The sequence below is a fragment of the Oculina patagonica genome, chromosome 5 (assembly GCF_052425735.1).
Source record: "Oculina patagonica isolate OP01 chromosome 5, crgOcupat, whole genome shotgun sequence".
In the NCBI taxonomy this organism is placed as follows: domain Eukaryota; kingdom Metazoa; phylum Cnidaria; class Anthozoa; order Scleractinia; family Oculinidae; genus Oculina; species Oculina patagonica.
The window spans coordinates 21,812,779-21,834,813 of NC_135762.1; the positions used below are offsets into that span (position 1 = coordinate 21,812,779).

The 22,035-nt window shown below is 40.6% G+C and overlaps 1 protein-coding gene across 3 annotated transcripts; it reads right to left on the bottom strand.

The window, feature by feature from the left end:
* Positions 1 to 241: 241 nt before the first annotated feature.
* On the bottom strand, positions 242 to 21,156 carry LOC144653259 (uncharacterized). Of its 3 annotated transcripts, XM_078513210.1 has the most exons (28): positions 20,803 to 21,156; positions 18,400 to 18,512; positions 17,605 to 17,685; positions 16,798 to 16,885; positions 16,406 to 16,663; positions 16,141 to 16,278; positions 15,889 to 16,013; positions 14,571 to 15,103; positions 13,583 to 13,679; positions 13,214 to 13,295; positions 12,864 to 13,075; positions 10,112 to 10,288; positions 9,465 to 9,512; positions 9,117 to 9,266; positions 8,337 to 8,455; positions 8,143 to 8,233; positions 6,316 to 6,509; positions 5,856 to 6,046; positions 5,356 to 5,417; positions 5,099 to 5,191; positions 4,255 to 4,413; positions 4,002 to 4,070; positions 3,661 to 3,729; positions 3,454 to 3,505; positions 3,049 to 3,193; positions 2,709 to 2,843; positions 1,390 to 1,838; positions 242 to 1,341 (listed from the first exon to the last, which is right to left on the bottom strand). In XM_078513210.1, the coding sequence occupies exons 1-27, from the start codon at positions 20,836 to 20,838 to the stop codon at positions 1,423 to 1,425; spliced, it is 3,933 nt and encodes a 1,310-aa protein (XP_078369336.1). In that variant the 5' UTR covers positions 20,839 to 21,156; the 3' UTR covers positions 242 to 1,341; positions 1,390 to 1,422. The 3 variants fall into 3 exon arrangements, with proteins under 3 accessions (XP_078369336.1, XP_078369337.1, XP_078369335.1); XM_078513211.1 differs by having other exon boundaries at positions 242 to 1,838; positions 14,571 to 15,100; XM_078513209.1 differs by having other exon boundaries at positions 242 to 1,838; positions 20,803 to 21,155.
* Between the last annotated feature and the right edge of the window lie 879 nt (positions 21,157 to 22,035).

The following is a 22,035-nucleotide window of genomic DNA, read 5'->3' on the forward strand; positions in this document are numbered from 1 at the left end:
CAGGTGTCCTTTGAAAATGGCCCAGCTCACCACTAGTCTCTCGTAGCTCAGTTGGTTAGAGCGCCCAACCGGTATCTGGGAGGCCATGGGTTCGATTCCCGTCGGGGACTCAGATTTTTCTTTGTCCCATGCTGGTGTCATTGTTGAGTAATTCATCTTCATATATCTGGAAATAATCGTACGAGGAAATATGGTAACACTTGCACACTTTTTGACATCACGCAAAAGAAGTAATTTTCCTTTTTTTTAATTCAAATATAAAATTACTATTAAACGTTTTGAATTTAATTTGCTGTTAAACAGCGCGTGCAAAAATGGAAAAAGTTTCCTATATATTTCAGTCATTTTCATTGTATGATAATATATTCAACGTAACAGCTGGGCTAAACTCATAAACTAGAACTTCAAATATCTATCTTTGCATATATTTACAATACTTTACATAGGAAAAGCAGTTTTTAAGGTACTGTCATAAATTCCTCTTTTTTTCTCAATTCAACTAAAAGTTGAGTTGTTTGTTTTATTATGAAGTTATTAGGTCAGTATAGTAGTGCGGTTTGCCTTTGTTGAACTTGTACAACTTGTAAAAAATGTCGTACATGCTGCTTTGACCAATCATAGTTAGCACGAGGTTTCTTCAACCAATCAGAAGCAAAAGCCAAAATTAATCGTGGCTTGCCTTACGCGCGTTTTCCCGCGCTTGATAACAATTGCATGTCTTCCCGCGCTTATTACCAGTTGCGCGTTTCCCCGCGCTTGGTACCGATTACCTTTTGCCTTCGAGTTCTGATTGGTTCATTGTGTTATTTTACATTTGCTGTGATTGATTAAAGTCAGACTATTTTGATTCTAGGTATCCGATAATTCCTAGAAATTTTAAAATAGACAGTGCAAAAGTGAAAAATAGGCCTAAAATGAATGATTTTTTTAAAAAAAAAACTGTTTAAAGAATGCTGCATTTATGAAACTAAACGGTGCACTGCATTCTTGGGAACCCAGGGGCAGTTAGTCGGGATAAGGGGATAAGACGAAGTAAACTTTCCTGCTGCCGATTTTGCCGTTCGGTTTCTTCGTCTCGCCCGACTAAGTTTCCTTGGGTTACTGAGGATGGGTGTTGGGTCACTTTCAAGGACCAATCAGAGCGTTCGTAAGACTCTGGGTATTTTATAAAACAACGCGTACCAATACATGTTAAATACATTTTAAATAGTTCCTTTTAGAAGGTTACTCACAGGCGACCCAAAATCCTTGAATAATCTCCCTTATTCATATATTTAATCTGGGTTAAAATTTACCCGGCTTATCCAGCCCCAACCCATCCCACACTATTACCCTTCCCCTCTTGCAGAGTCTGTATAATTCTACCGATCTTAAACGCACGCTTAATACGGACACGCTGCTATCACCAGTACTCTTTCAGTATCATCTCTTGCTCGGCTTTTTGCCTGACGGAGGCCTGGGCGATTTGGTGGTTGGGGTCGAGGGTCTCATGGGGTACTGGGCTAGGATGGTTTTGCGCGGTGGTTTTGAGGTCGACTTTTTCTTCCCTTGTTTCTTGTCGGTTTGTTTGCCCGCTGCGGAGCCTGGTCGAAGTAAGTCCTGAATATCATCGCTCTCCTTTCCCGCTCCTGCCACCACCTCCAAACACCTTAAAAGATTGGTTTGTTCCAAGTCTTTTTTGGACAAAAGTTGCATAATATCCTTTCCATCGTCCAGCGGATTTAACCAAGTTGATTTACGAACGTCTGCTAGCTTCATTTTAGTGCCTTTTGGAACGTATATCTGAAATAATACTTCTACTGCTTCGGCTTTGGTCAGGGCCCGGCCTTTGGCAGACACTAGGAGAAAAGTCAGATTCATATTCATGTAAAAATAAATATATGAGACAATGTCTAAATGGCTTTTGTATAAGTAAAAAGTTGAGCGCGGTTCGACTTTTACTTTTAATGAAACAGGCTGAGAACGATTTTCGTTACGTCAAAACGGTTTTTCTTTTTTGTTTAGGTTTACTTATTTTAATTGCAAAGACCAATAGAAAGCCATGTTTGAACAAAAGCCTGATGAACGCTCAAAGACTGATCTCGTTTTTTGCTGACGTTCATTTTCAGTGTTGAAAAACAGCAAACGTAAATTCTTCTACGTACGCAGGCTAGAGCAAATTTGGCATGCAATAAACCAAAATCCTATAAGCTTTTATAAGCTTACTGAATGTCTGCAGAACTGCCAGTGAAAACTGGATGTTTTCTTGCACAAAGACTTTTTCCTGAATATTTGTGGAGGATCTTGGTTGAATAACACTTGATGTTACTGCCGATAAATCTGCGGTATTCATTTCTGCCGATGCCGGGCGAAGAGCGACTTCACGGTAAGCAATTGTTTATCGTTTTAGTACTCGAGTTGTGTGGACATTGTGCTGCAAATTGCGAAATATGTAGTCTTCTCTTACTTTGAAAACCATCAGGCCAAATTTCTTAGCCTTTTTTTGTCTTTTTCCTGTTTCAGCATCTTCTTGTATTCTTAGTATTTGCGATTCAGAAACGCCGGCGAAACGCGAGTTTACGCCGGCCATTTTGTTTCAGTTTGGATCAAGCATTATTCACTCCGTAGGGAGTGAATAATGCTCATTAGCCCGAGATAGCGAACCAATCAGATTGCTTGAAACACCAAGATCACTGAGTGTGTATATCCTAATACTGCATATATCTTACTTTTCGTAACAATCTCTATAGCTTCGTCGATTTCCTTCTGTGAAGGCACGTGACCCACTGACTCGAAGAACTTCTTGATGTCATTATACTGCAAAATACCGCCAGTGGCAAATTTGTCAAACGCCACTTCATATTCTGAAAAGAAATACCAAATGTTAAAACAAAACCAAACTTTTTGGAAACATCTTTTAAAATACCAACGTGGGATCGATCCTAATAAAGTAAAACCGGCGAAAAAAAATAAAATTTTCAGTTCGCCAAGAAAGATAATGTTACGTTTCGAAACGCGATTCAGGCTAGCCCTTCTTCTAACGAAAGAATTATGCTAGAAAATACTCACTATTTAGCCGCTCGACATACTCCATGAGCTCGTTAAACTGTAGCGCAGTGGTTGGTTCTTTGATGCCGTATCGCTTCTGTATTCTGTACAGGAGGGCCTGGTAACCTTTGATAAATTTGTTGAATGACAGCGTTCGCTTCAGCGCCTGTGATAAGCAAGTTAAAGATAAATTAACAAGAGATGCAAATGCATAGTTTAGACAAGCCAAATCACAGACTGCAAAGTAGTCTCTACTTTCCTCGCTAAAATATTGCATTAAGAGCGCTGGGAGATTTATACCCTTTGAAGAACGGCAGCCTCAAAGATTCCTCGTGCAAATAAGGAACTGTTAATCAGTCATGGAAAGTCACTTAAAATATGTCACAAAGTTATTCGGTTGCTTTTTACAGGAATCACTGTCGTTACCTTTGCTTTTGATTTTTCCAGCATTCGACGAACAAACCAGCCTCTAAAATACCTAAAAAGGGTGAAATAACTTTTGTTTAGGACCAAAGTTGTAAAAATATAACAAACAATAAACTTAACGACGATGTGTTTAAAAAGACTATATTTTTCATTTACTGAAGCCATTAATAAGTTTCATTCGATTTAAAACGAAGAATATCAATTCACCTTTGAATGGTTATGGCAGCAGCTTTCATCTGAGCTTTAGTTGGACCTTCTGGTGTGGGATGAAACACACTAACCACGAAAAAGAACAAAAAAGTTTAAGGCAAACATTCACATTGCATGCATCATAACAATCACTGCAACATGTAACACGTATCAAACTACACGTATCCAACTACACGTATCCAATACGTGTAGTTCTGATTAATTATTCGAGAAAATATTTTACTGGTGTCTTCAAACTTGGATACGCCATCCAACGGTTTCCACTAGCACATTCCATGCTCGTTTGTTAGCTCTTTAAGAATTACGTAGTAACCATTTCCATTAAAAGCAACACTTACTCGAAAATATGTGGGTGAGCCTGCACTTGTTTTATTTGTTGTTCATGTTTCTCAGCTTGTCTGTTTTGCCTAAAAGATCATTACAAAAATACATTTAGTTTCATGACTAAACCGTGAAGTCGAATTCCGATCCAAAAGAACACTTTTCGTGACTGTTACATCACGCAAGCTTTAGTACAAAAGAAAAAGGATTGACCAACTAAGAATGTGTCACCCTGAAAACAACGTGACATAACGAAGTAGCGTGACTTACATGAACAGAGCGTATTGATTTTTCTGTTTTCTGGCATCACCGCGCTTCTTTAGATCTTGTTTATACTTCCGAGCCCATTCCAAGTCACGTGAGCTGGGAGTATACTCATGTATGTTTTGTTCCATTACTCTCTTACGAGCAAGAAATCCGCGGAAATTGCTGAAAAATAGAGAGAGTTAAGTTAAAAACTCTCATAAAGGAGTTGGGCATGGGTTGATGGTGGCATACCTGGCATGAATTAAGTACAACCATGTATAATAAGTAAAGATGGTAAATTTAAAGCTCGGTAAATAAGTGATAAAGATGAAATGTGTCACGAGCGGGAAACCCGAGTCCCTTTACGGGAATTGAACCCATGGCCTCCCAGATACCGGTTGGGCACTCTCTGACCACTGAGCTACGAGAGATTCTTGGTGAGCGAAACCATTAACTGGGTTCATATTTGACACGCGACACGCGAGATTGATTTCGATGTTGCTGAGCTTGCAGTTGCAGGACGCGTGTCAAATATGAACCCAGTTAATGGCTTCGCTCACCAAGTTTCTCGTAGCTCAGTGGTTAGAGCGCCCAGCCGATATTTGGGACGCCATTGGTTCGATTACCGTCGGGGACTCATTTTTTTTTCTTTTCCCCCGCTCGTGAGTCACTTCATCTTTATCAAGTACACCCATGTTATATTTGTTGTCAGATATATTTTGTACTTCTACTGAAAGGTTTTGTAGAAGAAGAGTCGTAGCAGCATTGGATATTAATGACATGACGCAACCCTCTGGGTGGCGAGACGAGTCAAATAAAGGCTGCTTACGTCTAACGAGACTAAAGAGCACAAGACAGTTGAACATACCTTTGCAAGGTGACCGCCGCTTTTCTCTGCCTTTCCACATCTGCTACTTTGAGTTGTTTCAAATACTGCCTTGCCATGAACCCTCGGAAAATACTACGAACCAAATAAGAAAATAAATACTAGAAAAGAAAATACTTAGCACTGTTGTACAGGCGTACTGAAGAGATGGCAGACTACCGCGCATAAACAAAAACGCGCCATACAAGAACGGAGAATCTTTATACACTGCCAAGTACTAAAGCACGACTGTAACTCACCGCTGAATATTCACTGCTGCCCAGGCTTCTCTCTGCCTCATGTAGTCTTCCGTTAGCAGGTACTGCAATAAAAAAGTATATTTATTCAAATCCACCTCTCGTTTTCGAACAAACAGTGTTCGTTAAATGGATCAACCCAGAGACTGACAACTTCTTATTGCATCAGGATTTTTTTCATCTAGCTTTGGAAGTGCAACCAAAAAAATGAATCCAGCTGTAAAGAGTGGCTTTCTAAAAGCTCACCAAAGTGCCGTTAAAGTAGTTGCTTTGGTTTGGCGTTAGTTGAGCTGTAAAAATTCCCGAAAAACGTCAAAGCGCAGATAATGTTTTTCCGCTTGCCACTAGTTGCATGTTTTCTCGCGTTGCAATGAGTTACGTACTTTCCCGCCAGGTTGCATGTTTTTATTTTGAAGTAGCGATCGGCTCAACACGCTATTTGCAGGCGTAGAGAGCTTTTCTATTACTCTGCTTTAGATACTAAAGAACAAAACAATAATCACCTCGTCGTCAAAACAGAAATGGTTGAAACTTCGCACTGTAAAGTTGTAGGTGTTCTCATGAGCATGGTTACTACAAGAACTCCGAGCAGAAGAAGGCCTGGACGAGCGACTCGCTGTGGGGATTGGGATCACTTTACGTCGACTCGAGGCTGCCGAGGACGGGCGACCTGGAGACGAGGGACGTAACGTATCTGGAAGAGAAGCAAAGAAGGGAGAGTTTAGTGCATTGGTTTAAAAAAATCCTCTTTGACTTACCCAAAGACTGCAATCAGTCTTTTGCACTGCAAAAGCATTAACGTTAGTTTGTCGTCAATATAAGAAACGTCGTTGCTTTTCCTCTTTGGCGTTCTTCGTTCTTTTTACAAAATTGGTTACGTTGGACGGAGCTTTGTGCGTTTTTACTAATTCTTAATCAATTTCTCGCCTGTGAATAAAGAAAAAGATTTGGACCTGAACAAACCTTTGGTTTTTAAAGAAATGCTACTGTGACCGCTGTCCAAACTGACAGTAGACGGTGATGATAAATCTTTCTGTTCCCATGTTGGCCTCTCTTCTTGTTTGTGTTCATCTCCAGAACCGAAATGATGTCCCTCAACCATCAGAGAGTTGTCTTTTGCGATTCGAACATCAGTGCGGCGAGACTTGAGATCATCACTGTAATAAAAGGCGAAAATTAACTTATAATTATAGAGTACAATAGATTATTGTGTAACAACATTTTAAGCTTAATATTGAGTCAGTTTATTTGTAATCCTTCTCCCACACTTCCCGAACATTGAAAAACGATAGAATGAGTTAGTGAGTGAGTGCGCGTGCGTGCGTGCACGTGCAACACACACGAGTGCAAGTGAATAAAGTGAGTGCGTGCGTGTGCCACGCGTGCGAGTAGGTGAGTGAGTGAGTGAGTGAGTGAGTGCATGCGTAAACGAGCAAGCGAGCTGCACTCTTTGAACAATGACTTTGTTATCCCCCCACCCCCAGAAAATACCGCTAGCTAGTACGCTGGTACAGTACACTGTTCAGTAAAACAAGGGAGCGGTGGGTGGGGAAGTCTTGCTCACCTGGTCTCAGCCTGACTTTTAGTTGGCTCTCGATAAAGTCCATGCTCTCCTTGTAAATACCAGTTCATCGTTGACGGCTTCTCGCATTCACCTGCGCAAAGTAACCAAGTAAACACTCTTACACAACGCTTTGAAACGGTAAATTTAGTGATTTTTGCTTGACAAAAAGCCTAGAGATTTTTTTTAAACTTACCAAGCCTGGGTCCCACCGGCTGGCAGAAAGACAGATACTCCAGATTATAGGCATAATCCACACTCTCATGTTCAGGGCCCATAATGAGCTTACCTCCCTGAGGCCCTGGTATGCGATCACTACGTATAAAAATCAAAAACACAGAGATGTCACAAAAACCAACAAATAAGACGTACAATAAGGAGTTATTCTACCCGCGTTAAATTAGTTGGGACCACTATTTAGCGTTCATTAGTAGATTAGTAAAGAATACACAAAGATTTTTATAGATATTGTAGATTTCTTTTAGTCGAGTGTTAACTTGCAATAAACTATGAGAATAAAATTCCCCTATACGAACCAGGCCGGACGAGCTTGTATTAATTGTAATTGGTGTCTGTTTTACACTGAACTTTGTTTGATTTTGAATTTTTGCGCGAATGCAACAGCCAATCAAAAACACTCCACAAATCTCTCTTTTCCACGTCATCAGTATGAAATTTTTTGCGTGTCGACTTTTAGAACTTTCAGAATGGGGTAAAAACTGAGTTCGCGAAGAGAAAAGTGGTGTAGCAGCTCTCATAAGCTTGTAATTCTACTGGTCCTTTAGTGCAGTAGTTGCTATTGTTTTTTTGCCGGGGGGGGGGGGGTAGGGGCATTGTTCCTGTTGTTTGCTCTATCGCTTTCTCGAATTGGGTAACAACATTTTAAGCTTAATATTGAGTCAGTTTATTTGTAATCCTTCTCCCACACTTCCCGAACATTGAAAAACGATAGAATGAGTTAGTGAGTGAGTGCGCGTGCGTGCGTGCACGTGCAACACACACGAGTGCAAGTGAATAAAGTGAGTGCGTGCGTGTGCCACGCGTGCGAGTAGGTGAGTGAGTGAGTGAGTGAGTGAGTGAGTGCATGCGTAAACGAGCAAGCGAGCTGCACTCTTTGAACAATGACTTTGTTATCCCCCCACCCCCAGAAAATACCGCTAGCTAGTACGCTGGTACAGTACACTGTTCAGTAAAACAAGGGAGCGGTGGGTGGGGAAAGTCTTGCTCACCTGGCCTCAGCCTGACTTTTAGTTGGCTCTCGATAAAGTCCATGCTCTCCTTGTAAATACCAGTTCATCGTTGACGGCTTCTCGCATTCACCTGCGCAAAGTAACCAAGTAAACACTCTTACACAACGCTTTGAAACGGTAAATTTAGTGATTTTTGCTTGACAAAAAGCCTAGAGATTTTTTTTTAAACTTACCAAGCCTGGGTCCCACCGGCTGGCAGAAAGACAGATACTCCAGATTATAGGCATAATCCACACTCTCATGTTCAGGGCCCATAATGAGCTTACCTCCCTGAGGCCCTGGTATGCGATCACTACGTATAAAAATCAAAAACACAGAGATGTCACAAAAACCAACAAATAAGACGTACAATAAGGAGTTATTCTACCCGCGTTAAATTAGTTGGGACCACTATTTAGCGTTCATTAGTAGATTAGTAAAGAATACACAAAGATTTTTATAGATATTGTAGATTTCTTTTAGTCGAGTGTTAACTTGCAATAAACTATGAGAATAAAATTCCCCTATACGAACCAGGCCGGACGAGCTTGTATTAATTGTAATTGGTGTCTGTTTTACACTGAACTTTGTTTGATTTTGAATTTTTGCGCGAATGCAACAGCCAATCAAAAACACTCCACAAATCTCTCTTTTCCACGTCATCAGTATGAAATTTTTTGCGTGTCGACTTTTAGAACTTTCAGAATGGGGTAAAAACTGAGTTCGCGAAGAGAAAAGTGGTGTAGCAGCTCTCATAAGCTTGTAATTCTACTGGTCCTTTAGTGCAGTAGTTGCTATTGTTTTTTTGCCGGGGGGGGGGGGGGTAGGGGCATTGTTCCTGTTGTTTGCTCTATCGCTTTCTCGAATTGGGTAGCTAGCCATTGAGACCTTGCGACAGCTGCTACCCGACTAGAAGAGAGACGACTGTTTACGTCGGCTAGCCTCTACACAATGAGCACACAAAGATTTCTTACATGTTCCTTCGGTCGGCATCACCAAGATGTCTGACAACCACAAGGGACGCGAGGGTTCGTTTGTCCAATGAGCGGCTGCCGGTAGGCATTGTTACTTGTTGCGTGTGTTGGGGGAGTTTCTTTCTTGTACCGCGAGGAGATGTCGGGCCCCTGGGGAATGAAGTACACTGGGTGTAAGTGACAGACACGTGACTAACATGTGATAAATCCGACTGCATGCAGCACTGCGGAAAATTTCGCGCGCTAGTAACAGCCAATTACAGGTGCTCTATATGGCTCTACGTAGAACTAGTGTGGAATTTTTTCGGGTTGCGGTTTTAGTGAGACTAAACGAGAATCTGCACTTACTTGAGTTTTTTTAGGTATGTTCTGTTGCCAAAACCATCATCTGTCCACCTGAAACGAAAGCACAAGATCGTCAGCTTCCCTTCGTGTGACTTGTTTTGCGTACGCTCAAGTAAAGGAACAACAGCTTGTTCCGCCGGAATCCTGTCTCCTTGAACCGACTAAGCCATCAGAATCACGAAAAATACCAATTTTTTTTAACCCAATGGAGTGTCGCGCGCTTACCATTTCCATTGAGGGACCTTGAGAAAGTCACGACAGAGTTATGAAGGGAGCGATTCTTCCCAAAGGAAATTTTTGAAAAAAGGAAATCCTGTGTACAGCCTGTGTACAGCCCCCTCCCCTTTTTTGGGGGGGGGGGGGGGGGGAGACTCTTTGCTAAGTTCAGTACAACTTCCTTCCCTTTTTTAAAGGGATTAGAAAACTGAACGGTTCTTTTTTATTTGTCGCAAATTTCTCATCGGAAATTACTGAATGGCAAGTACCCTTTGATTAAAAGCAAACAGGCTTTCGTCCCAAAATTTAAGGTCTTTGGGAGTGAAGGAGCTGACCAAAGCAATTTGTTCCAATTACAATCAAAACAAACGTGTAGAGAACGTAAGAAGAATTTCGGTTTTGAACCTGAGAGTAAATGATTTATGAATACTTACTGATATCTTATGGTATCTGGTACGACTGGCCCTGAAGTCTTGTAGGTCTTAATCGATTCTTGAGACTTCTCCTGAGGGAAATGAACTGTGTAATCCCTGGGGGTTCTCTCGGGGATGAGTTCTGGTTCCTTAAGTTTGAGTTCCACTGATCTAGTATCCGATGTATCCGAGGCAGGCCTGACAGATATTAAATCGAAACGAACAACGTTAGATGACATGCAAGGTTGTGTAATGATTTGTGTATCATGATTGTGCCCGATACCAGAGGTGCGGGCCCTGGCTGGGGTCATTGTGTTGGATGCTTGAGCGACACCTTACTCTCACAGTGCCTCTCTCTAGTCAGGTGACCCGCTGACAACACGCTGGTGGTGCCCTGCGATAGACTACTTTCCACCTATTTGGCAGAAGAAATAGCAATATTTCTAGCTACTCATTCTGAAAGTGTTTTCAAAGCCAGCCGCGGTGGCACTAATGATTCGTAAACTATGATGACTTGGGTACAGCGAACTTGGAATCTTCAACCAGTTTTATTTTATTAATAAATCGCCGCAACGAAATCCAAAATTCGAAGATGGAAGTTCTAAAAAGTTGTGTCGTTGTGATGTTAGCTAACTGCACTTATTTCTTTAAACGACGGAAAAGTAATTTTAGTGTCAAACAAAACATGAATGGATCACATCTATGATGACATTGAACATGAATGGACTTGTGAACTTTCAACTTTAAACAAGTGATTTATTCCTTTTTAGGTGTTACGCGAATCCACTACTGAAAGGAAAATTAGCCAGTGACATTGTTTTTCTAAATGAAAATAATTAAATATAAGGAGGACATAAACTTTGCAAATAAGCCTAGACGTACGGAATGCCACATTGCAAACAACCAGCATGTATCAACAAAAAACCCGCCAGCTTCAATTACACATGTTACCTCTCTCCGCGAAGATATTTTCCAAAGTTTGAGCGTGCGATGTTTGGCAAGAACGAACCCTTCTTTTATGTCTCTAGAACTCGACCAACACTGCAGAGAAACGCTGTAAACGCATGTTTGGGATATTACACAAGTCACAAATGATAAACAGAGCGATAAAACAGCGTACGTAACAAGTTGACAGGCAGTTTACCTGGACGAAGTTTCGTGAATATCGACTGGCCGACAGGGGCATGAAGAAGGTCGCTTGTCATAGCTAGCGTAGGATTCGATCCACGGTAACTTATGACTGGATATACTATTAAGTGGCACCGGCATGTTCTCCATAACTTAGTGAAAGAGTATTGTTAATTAGGAACTTGTGAAGGCGCTAATAACAAAACGCTTTATGTTAAAAAATGAATTTTTACACTTGATTGTGTAAACAAAATGACACTTGTCAAATTCTTTTAAATTGTTTTCAGACTATTTTGTAATGAAAACAGTATCGTTCATGACAGAAATGGCCCTTGTGAACCTGGGGCAGAAATTCGTTCGTGGGAAAACGGTAGAACCATTAGTTGTCAGAGTACGAGAGAAGAATTTTATCTATTTCATTCAACAATATTAAAGCAAAATGAACATTATGATCAAACTGTAAGCACGACATGCTCTATTGTCACAACTCGCCTTGTGATTGGCTGGGTACAGTTAATATTTACTGATTCATAACATGTTTTACAACGAGGTTGATTGAGCAATCTTTATTTTTGTTTTCTCTTACTTTCCTAGACCTCGTGACAAAATATCTTCGGAAGTTAGTAATGTTTTTGCAAAAGAATCTATATCGAAGAAGACAAAAATTTAACACAGACATTTTATTTTATACCGGGCCTTAAACGGGAATCCATTTTCTTCATATTTCTCTTACGTAAGTACGCATAGTGCAGCAGTTTTATTGTATTCTTCAAATAACATTGAAAATTATTTACGAATAATATTGTTGCAGAAGTTTTTAGTACGCATATCAGACGTACTAAGGGAAAAAAGGAAAAGTCGTTCCCTTTACGCGCACCATATGTTTTATTTATGGACAAAAAGACGGGTCTAGGAGCCCACAACCTTCGCAGCTTGTCCTGGTTTTTGTAGCATGAAGCACCTAGGAGTATTTCTACTCCCCTCTGGATGGGATGCTAGTCCATTGCAGGGTTACTACCCAGCACTTTATCACTTTTCAATGACTGGTCGACGTTACACATTTACACTTCTGGGTGGAAAGAGGTACTATGAGGGTAAAGCGCCTCATCCCGTACGCACGTTCAGTATGTATCTCTTGTTAAGAGAGTTTTCTTTAACTTCTCATGTTCTAAAGACGGCAGTGGTGTGTATTTAGCTTTGGGAATTTTAAAAAGAGACCTTGCATTTTTATGGCATAACAAGATCATAATCTGAAGCAATTCTGTAACCTGACAAAAGGATTAACGGCGAGTGAAGTATCCACGTGTTTGTTAATTTTTTTTACGGTGTGACACTAAGTTACTACAGGTCATTTATATACTGTTGTTCCAAACAGTCAAACCAGCGTATCGGAATTCGTAGTGAAACACGCGCCATCGGCGAAAATCGAGGGAAAAATCACGTTTGGTTTGGGTTTTGAACACACTGATTCGCCAAAAACACTACTGGGATGCCGTATTTACCCAGTGGAATGTTCGGAGGAGCTACAGGCGGAGATATAAAGAGCCAGGTAGGAGACAGAGGAGCAAAAAAAAAAACACCAAACAGACAAACGAACAAACAAAACAAAACAAAACAAAAACATGACATTTCTCATTAAACTCACCTGGCAGGTGGGTCCTCCGGTGACATGCCATCTTCTGGGGTCTGGGGAGGACTATTAGGAGCATTCTCCATTTCAGAATGATCTTGAGAGGGGACTGGTGTTGATGCGTGTTCTTCACTGACCGGGGCAGGGACAGTGGATTTTGAGGAGCCGCCGGTTGGTACCTGAATTGCTGGCTGTCTGTGTCCTGACGAGAACTTTTGACCATTCATCTAAAAAGGAAACGTTACCAGACAAGATTAATAAGCAGGATCCCTTGACACATCTTGCGTGACGTGGCGCTGAGAGCGCAAGGGTCACGTGCGTTACACTCACAAGTTTCGAAGTGTAACGAAAGGAAATTTACTCACCCTCTCCCGGTCGTACTCCATTTGTACACCTATAGGAGTGATCATTCCAAGGACCGCGTCTACTTTTATCACCTCTTGAGGACTGGAAAAGTAATAATAAAATATGTTAGGTAGTGCATAACGGGAGAATACATCGTTAGTAATGTAAATATATCTTACGCACTTTTTCGAACGCCATTCTCAAAAATCTGAAAAGCGCGCAAGTTAATTAAAGTTTAGTTATTACCGGAGAGGAATGAAACGAGTCAGAATAATTGTTACCAGTTCCTGCGGTTCAATCTCATTCAATTCATAGCTCTTCCAGAACGCTCTTTAGTAATCTTCCAGCTGTTTTAGTCAAGATTTCAACATCCATGTTTTCAGACTTACTTATTGTGCGGTACCGTGGCATGTCTAATGTGTCTGGCAGGACTTGTGCCGGACCACTGATGGCCGTTTTCAGAAAGACTTCTGGTGTGCCCGTTTGCTACAAAGAAAATCGAAAGTACAGGAATACTGTAAGTATCAAGCCGGTTAGCTTACGTAGAAAGGAATAAAACGTAGTAATAAGCTTAAAACAAATTGGTTCTCTCCAGGAAAAGCTGTAGGAAAGTACAATTTTGTCCTGAGATTTGAAACTGTGACATTCTGAGCAGATCTTCAATTGTTGATCCTTGGCGAGGCAGCGGGTGGGTAGGTTTTTAAGGAAATATCTCAGTCGTAGGGACTGAAAACCTCCAGATTTCAAAATCTTCCAAGACATGTGGGCTTACTCTGCCAATGCCTACTTACACACGATTAACGTTTACTCACATACTTGCCCAACAAAAGCAAATTGTCATACTTTAATACATCTCACCATACACATACATATTGTGGTCCAATTTTATCCTTGGTACAAATTATACCAAGGGTAAAATTGAGCCACAATTCTCAAGGGTAAAGAGGCACCGTGAGAGTTAAGTGTCTAGCCAAATAACAAAAATTACACGATAGAGCAGTTTTCACTTGAGTGTCGAAAGTAAATTGTGTTTGCTTTGGTTTTGCTTTGCTACGCTTAGTGATTGGCTTAAAAATCTCGCGCCACTTTCTCAGCCAATCAGAACTAAAACCAAAACCAATCGTGACTTGCTCGCGCACGTTTTCCTGCGCTTCGTGCCGGCTACATGTATTTGCTTGGAGTTTTGATTGGTTCACTGGATTGTCTGTGTCCTTTGTGATTGGCCGGAGTAATTACTTTGGTTTTGGTTTTACGACACTCAATTGAAACCTGCTCTACTGTATACTGCATATGTTAGGTGAAATCGCTTTGGCAAGATTGGGCTGCCACACCTTAAACCCATGTATTCTAGCAAGTGACATAAAATAACAGGGTTACCTGTGCTAGATCCAGAGTACATAATGGAATAACTTGGTATTATCTCAGGTGCAGATAAATCATAAGTCCCGACAGGCGCGGGTTGCACAGTCTTTTTACTGTCCTGTGCTGGTAAAGCTGTCTTCACATTCACATCGCCATCAACAATTTCTAAATCAACTTGCTTTTCTTGTGCTGAGCCCAGATCTTTGACGTAATGATCATAATCATGAAGCAGCTTTTTCTGTAACAATTCGTGTTGTTCTTCTAAAAGTTCTTCCTCTTTTTTCTGATGTTTCAGAATTTCCTCCAGTTGCGAGGGTGTGGCATCTTTGGGTATAGGACGCAGTGTCAACTTTTTTCCCGTTTCTGTGCCATTTACTGCAGAATGGGTTTTCTCCTCATTTCTGCTATCGCCATTTTCACTGTTCATTTCAGTTTCCTCTATGGTTGTATAACCATTTCTGTCTTTCATGACTCCTGAAGCTAATTTCACAGATGGTTCCTTTACAATGTCTGGAGTAAAGTGTGCTGACAATGGAGACTTTGTTCTACTGCAATCAACAGATCAATAAACTAATGTAAGTTAAAAACTAACTACCTAAAACTAACAAAACACAAATCAGGAAAAAGGGAGCAGAGAAAGTGTCCAGTGGGACGGCCGGGGGACAGGAGCTAAATAATGGTTTGCTGAAGAGTGCCGCTGCCGTTGAGTTTCAACAAAAAACATTTTGTTTTTGACAAATTAAGGGTGGGTGACAGGGGGCAGGAACCCTGAAGCAAAGGGGGAGGGGACTCTTTGACAGAACACAAAACGATAACTTCCTACTCTAGACTCTTTGAGAGTCTGGAGAAAAGAGGGCAGGAAGAGGGATTCTCAAGGTGGCAGGAGCTGAGAAAACTTTAACTGTTCACAGCCCTCTATTTTTTCGTATTTTTTCGATCGATGAGCGTGGGGAAAGTAAGGCGAGAGAACTGGACGCCAGCAAAAAACAGTAGGCGCTAACTTAGCTTGCTAAAGCCCCCTCCCCCACGCTTTGCGCTCAGGCTCGCTTCGCTTGCTATTTCTTTCACGTTTTTGCGTTGAAAATAGAGAGGCTGTGGAAAGTCTAGGGAAAACACGGGGAAAATGTTTTGCAATAATTAGCAATAGAAATAGCATACAGAGACAGGAAGCACTAAAGAAGGGGCAAGAACCCTGATTAAAAGGTACAGGAAGTTGGAAGTTCAGACCCCCTTGTCCCCCCCTCCCCCCTCCCCAAAATAAACAACACAGTATATTTAAAAATTTTGTGAGTAAGTCAAGATTGAGATCAGGTAAAACAAAAACAGCTCTGACCTGGTGGGTACAGGGGAGTCCCTTGGTGATGATAGGGGTGTGATAACTGGAGACGAGTATGGAGCAGAACTGCCATTAGCTGGTCTCAGAATAAATGACTTCAGCTTTTCTGGACTCACTCTTCCCTACAGAAAACAAACAAACAAAATCAATTTTTCAAAGATAACCATTCATCCATCATTCATCATTTACTGGGATTCCACTGTACTTACTAGTATTAGCGGCAAACACATTTCTCCGAAAAAGACAAACCTTTTGATTTGTGAATACAGGTGGTGCAGTTCCAGGCCTGAAGATGTACCCACCAGGGGCACCATCATAATCCATAAAAGAGCCATCACTTGGGTGGGGTCCATAGGGGCTTATATGAAGGCTCCTTGTCAGTGAATCCTAGAAGAGAACATTATAAAATACCAGTCAGCAACAAAAAATATCTCTCAATTTAGACTACATTTAATTTGATGAAATAAAAAGTGAAATTATTATAGAAAAGTATGATTGACGTAAAATTCCATACCCTACTCCAAAGATCCCTTTGATGTTTTGTTGGTTTTGAGGCTGAAGAGGGCCTTTTGGGACCATTCTGCTGTTGGGCCTCATTCCATGTCACATATCTGGCTCCTCTTCGGCCCTCAACTGATGGTGCTGTTTTAGGTCTCAGGTGTAACTTAGGAACTTTGGTTAGCTCCATTAGTTCTTCCTCTTCCTCGTCCTCATCAAAGCTGTCATGGCCATCAGAGTTTTCACTCTTTGTAGGGCTTGGAATTGGAATTTTCTTCAAATTATTTGAAAATAATAACAACAGCACAAATTAAAATCTCAGTCACCTCCGCCACACACAGAAGCAAGCATACTGATAATGATTTAGGTGCTGGGATCAAAATGCAAAAAAAAATATTTAACACTTACAGGGGGTGATGTTATCAGCTTCTTGTTTGCCTTGTACCACTTGTAAATCTTCATCAAATCCTCATGCTGCTTATCAAAGTACTTTGACCTGCAAGTTAGAAACTACACTTTTAGCATTAAGAACACTGTGACATTGGGTGTTGGTTTGGTTTCAATTTAGTCTATGGATGTAACCATTACTGTTTGTGACCAAATGAACACTATAGGGCCAGAGAAGGCGGAGTGTTTTAAACGTGGGGGGTCTCATCGTACTCCAAGCGCATACACCCACACACCCCTCCCTTGGGGAAAATTTCAAATTATCCAAAATGTCTTGTTTTAAACAGTGTCCAGTGTGTCCCACGAAGCATGATCCTGATTTGTGTCTTGACAAACCAATTTTATACTGCATTTGTAAGGAGAGCTACAGACCCACCCCCCTCCCCCTGCCCTGCCACCTATGAGGGCAGGACTTCACTACAGTGCAACTTGCTTTTCAGCAGTTTGGGACACAAAATTAGAAATTATGAATTGCTTTTTATGTGGGGGAGGGGGGAGGGGGGAATGTGAAGGGGTAGAAACTTACTGTATGACTTACTGTATGAGTCTACCTTATGTGTGGACCTGCACATAGAGGACTGGGAGTCTCTAAGTTGTAAATTATGTATTGGTTGCATATTATTTATCATTATTTTGTTTTCAGGAGGGGAAAACTTAACTACTGACAGTAATTATATTAGTCAAACCAACCAATCATACTGATAAACACCAACTCACTGAAGTGCAGCAAACACTAGTTACTGTTACAAGATGACGTAACAAACTTACGTTGCAACCTCAGACAGCATCTTCAGCAATGTTCCGTAAAATGGTTTATCATATGGATCTCCTTCATCATATAAATAGGGCCTGCAAAAAATATACAGTCACTCGAATAAGTGTTCACCCTTGGGACCAGAATAGGGGTGGTGAATGGTAAATGCGAGACTTTGCGAGACTGATATCTTCTCTGCGAGCCCGGGACTCTTTTAGCCTTGCAAAAGAAATTGAGACTCAGAGAAGGCGTCAAAGAAAAATTCGAGACGACGAGACCCCTGAAATTTGGCAAAAATTTTGCGAGACACGCATTTTTTGAAGTACCATTTACCACCCCTCAGAATATATACAAACTAACTTAAGGGAGAGGTATCCCTTTATGAAAGGATACAAATACAGTAGTGTTTGTGTGTGTGGCTGCATGGGAACACCACTGGGTGTTTGGTTTCAAGTGTCCCCTTATGGGAGGATAAAAATGCAGTGTTTAAGATCATGGATTGACTCTAAGTCTATGGGAAGGGGTCCCACCTGCAGGGGAGACTCCTATATGAAAAGGATGGCATGGAAATGGTCATCATCTCACCTAGGGGTGTAAATTATGGTTTTTGTCTCAATTAAGCAGTTTAGGACAGAACGCTGCACTAATATTTTTTGCCCTGAATGTCCCGTTAAGGATTGCATGTGAAGAAATAAAAATGCAGGCGTCCCATGTACTGATTAATTTAAAGATGCCCTGAATAATAAGCTACCAAAGTCGTCTCTTTGTGAAATGATGATTGCCAATTTAAAATGTATATCCTCATGTACCTCATATCCAGATCTTTGGCTTGCCTCTTTCCAGTCAAAATTGCAATTTTAACATCTTTGTAGTACTTTTCAAGAGCTGTGGTCATCATGCGAAACTCTGAATAGTTCATGAGCTAAAAAAGATCAAAACAACAAGTAAAGTGGTTACCTTAGCAGCATCAAGTAGCATAGGATTTAACTATGGATGTAATTTAGTTAAATTAACTAGCCTGATTAATAAGAGATAGCAGACAATAAGGTATTATCTAATTTCCTCTACTTGCAAGTTAGCCTGCAAATGCAGACTTATTCCGGCTGTCGCCATGAGAAACGACAGCTGGAAATATGTCTGTGTTCGCAGGCTACTTGCAAGTTAGCATGTCCTTTTAATGGTTGTGAAGTTATATAATGTAACAACATTCAGTTAAATTTAAGACAAACATGCAATAATTACAAGTACAGAAATTTGTTGAACTTTAACACCATCCACGTAGAGGCCAACAGATTGCTTATTTTATTTACTAGTAATAGTTCTCACTATAAAGCTGCCCCCGCCTTTTTATAATTTGTTTTTTGTTGCCTTTAATTATTAATGCCGATGGACCGCACAATTAGGCTTCTTTTTTACTGTGTCATGCGGAATTTCTTGTTGTGTGACACCGTTGCGTCCTAAAAATATTCACAAGTTCAAGTCGAATTATATTACCTAGCGCGCGTAAATAACACCTAGCGGAAATAACACATAACACATTATTCGTGATGACAACACACAAGCTTATTCCGGGCTTATAACACTCAAAATAAACTTACAATAATTTCCAGGCCAAAAAGCCTAAAAAATTCCACGAGTAACAAAATATGGCGCATTCAAAGATTCGAGAAACAACCCACTCTTTGGATCAAATAATCTGACCGTTTGTTAGCGAAACGAATTACGTTGTACCTTGTACTACATGACAAAGTTCACGCTTTTGTTTATTACTCGTTGTAACTTGTAAGATGTATACGTACAACAAACCTCCGAAAGCAAACCTAACATAGGTAGCCGGCACGTAGCCAAGAACACGAAACCAATTGCTCGAAATCTTTCGACGTATTACTAACATTTGCTTCAAATATCACTTAACACAACCAAAGCAGAGAAACCGCTCGAACAAATCTGTGAACACGTGTAGGCCAAAACCGGAAAACAAAACGCAGCTAGCAGATGGTGAAGCTCGAAACGCGAAGGTGACCCAACGCGACCTCGTGGTTGCAAGTACCCGACACCACCGTGCGCGCTTGCAAAAATATTACCCGTCACGACCGTGCGCGCCTAGTTTCGTCAAATCGAGAATGCTTGGCCCACTACAGACACATTTCTTACGTTTTCAACAAATATCCATTGTCCTTGTATGTATACACCCGGGGACTCCTAGTGTGCCTCCTCGGGTTTTGGCCTCTGGGCCAAAACCCTGCGGGGGCAATTAAACTTTCAAACCTATAACATCTAGATGACGCATTAGAAGCAGTTAAAAACTAATTACAATTGCAGTAATTTCCTGTGATCACAAAACTAATTGTTAGCTAAACCAAAGCCATTGTTTTCAAAAAGAATAGTAAAATTGTACATTGAACTGTTTTGTACAATATGTACAATTGAATACGAATTCAACTGGATCAAAATATCAGGTATAATCTCATAGGGTCTCATTAGCTGAAGATCAAAGCTATAAAATACAATATCAAGTTTGAAAAGTTTTCAAAAGAACAATCAAAGTTTAATAACTCCAACTTTATCGTCGAGTCTTCTCGCATTGGGTATATTTCTTCAAGCGCAAACTAGCCAGCGAGACAAAGAAAGTTTTGGGCAGTTTAAACACAACCAACTTCAGAATGGACAGCTGTGTTAAGTCTGTTAATAATTTGATGAGTCATTTTATCGTATGAATCAATCAAAACCTGTCAACAGCTTTATGGCAAGTTGTTACCAGCCACAAAGAAACTACGTGAGTTTACCGGTGTTTTCAACAATAAAACGAATCGTACGGTCCATATTAGTTGTGATGAATATATTATTAATCCTTGCAAACGACTTTGACGTAATAAACGTCAACATTTCTCAAGTTAATGAACTGGTTCAATATTAAAGAAGTGTTAATTTCGCCGCCAAACCAAACTCTCGAGAAATGTAACGAAACCCCAGCCAAGCTAAATTGAAACCATGGCGATTCCCAAAAAGATGTTGCCTGAAATGAATTTCAACTGAAACGCGGCTTAGTACGTTGTAACTCCAAAAACAAGGTGTATGATCAAAAAGCCAATTAAGATTAAAACAACAGTTCGCCAGGTGGTTTAATTTGTTAGAATCATGCATGCAGTGTGATAATCAATATTTCATCACACTGACTAAACTAAAGTTAGGTGTCATGTACTTAAAAATACCTTCGATCTCCGCAGAGTTCTCAAATCTCTCTCCATCTTCACTTTCAAAGTCGCTTCGGACTCCTGTTCAGCGAATGATTTAACCAAGATCAGTCATTTCGGATCAAACAAAATGTTATGGCTGTTAGATGTCGTGCGTTCTTTCAATTAGCTTGTTGCTACCGTGCCATTTCTTCACATGAACGGTTCGGCGATTAAGCGAATTCTGCATCCAATATTACTACTACAGGGCGTGCGTGTTATCCATGTTTACTCCGCATGTCATCAGATCAACCAAGCAACACAAACATAACGAGGAATTATTGCTTGGTTTGTTTGTGTTCGAACCCGCAGGCAACGTCACGCATTCCAATGGAGCTTGAGCTGCTCTTTTACGGGACGGTGCCTGCAGTATAACGCGGTCAGCGGAAAATTGAAAACGCGCGCGACTTCCCGCGAGGCCACGCGCGCAGTTGCACGCAAAGAAAGGAACCCCGCGAAAGATATGGAAAATAATTTTCGTAAAATTTGGTTTTTAAGGGTTTCACTCCTCAATCTTAATATTTGGCAAGATATTAAGTGATCAAAAGGCACTTGGAAGTGGGCACTAGCATTTTCCTTTTCTTTGTTTGTCTGCATTTAACTTTGATGTTTTTTTGCGCAAAGTGTGATCCAGTTTGAAAATGGCGCATTTTAATTACCACAAAGGTCCACTGAGGACACTCGCAACGTCGTTGCGCATTTTAATAGCCTACTTAAGTAGCTTGAATATTAATGATGGCCGTTAATTCTGTGCGATAAAACAAGAAAATGTTGACGTTTCCACACATAATAACGAACTTTTTCATAAGAACAGTTTTAAAAATAAAACATACCTTATATTTTCCAACTATCCCGCAGATGAAACGTGGTTTGAATTCTAAGCGTATTGACCCCAAAACGCTAATTGAAAATATAAACCTTCTTTTTAGAATGTACAAGTACTTATTTGCGACGTGAGCTATTCGACCTTTTCAAGAGGATCCATTTAAGTAGTTAGATAATCACAAGAAAAGAACAAATCAGTCGAGAAATAGAGACAGGCGTACTTTAAACTAATGGGCAAGATAGCACAAGTGTGCAATAATGAATTTTTATGACAAATAATCTTTTCAAAGAAATGCAAATACACGCAAAATTTGACTTCACTGTGTCAATTCTTTTATTAATACTGATCAATAGATAACAGTTTGAAGTAACACGACAGCAATTTAG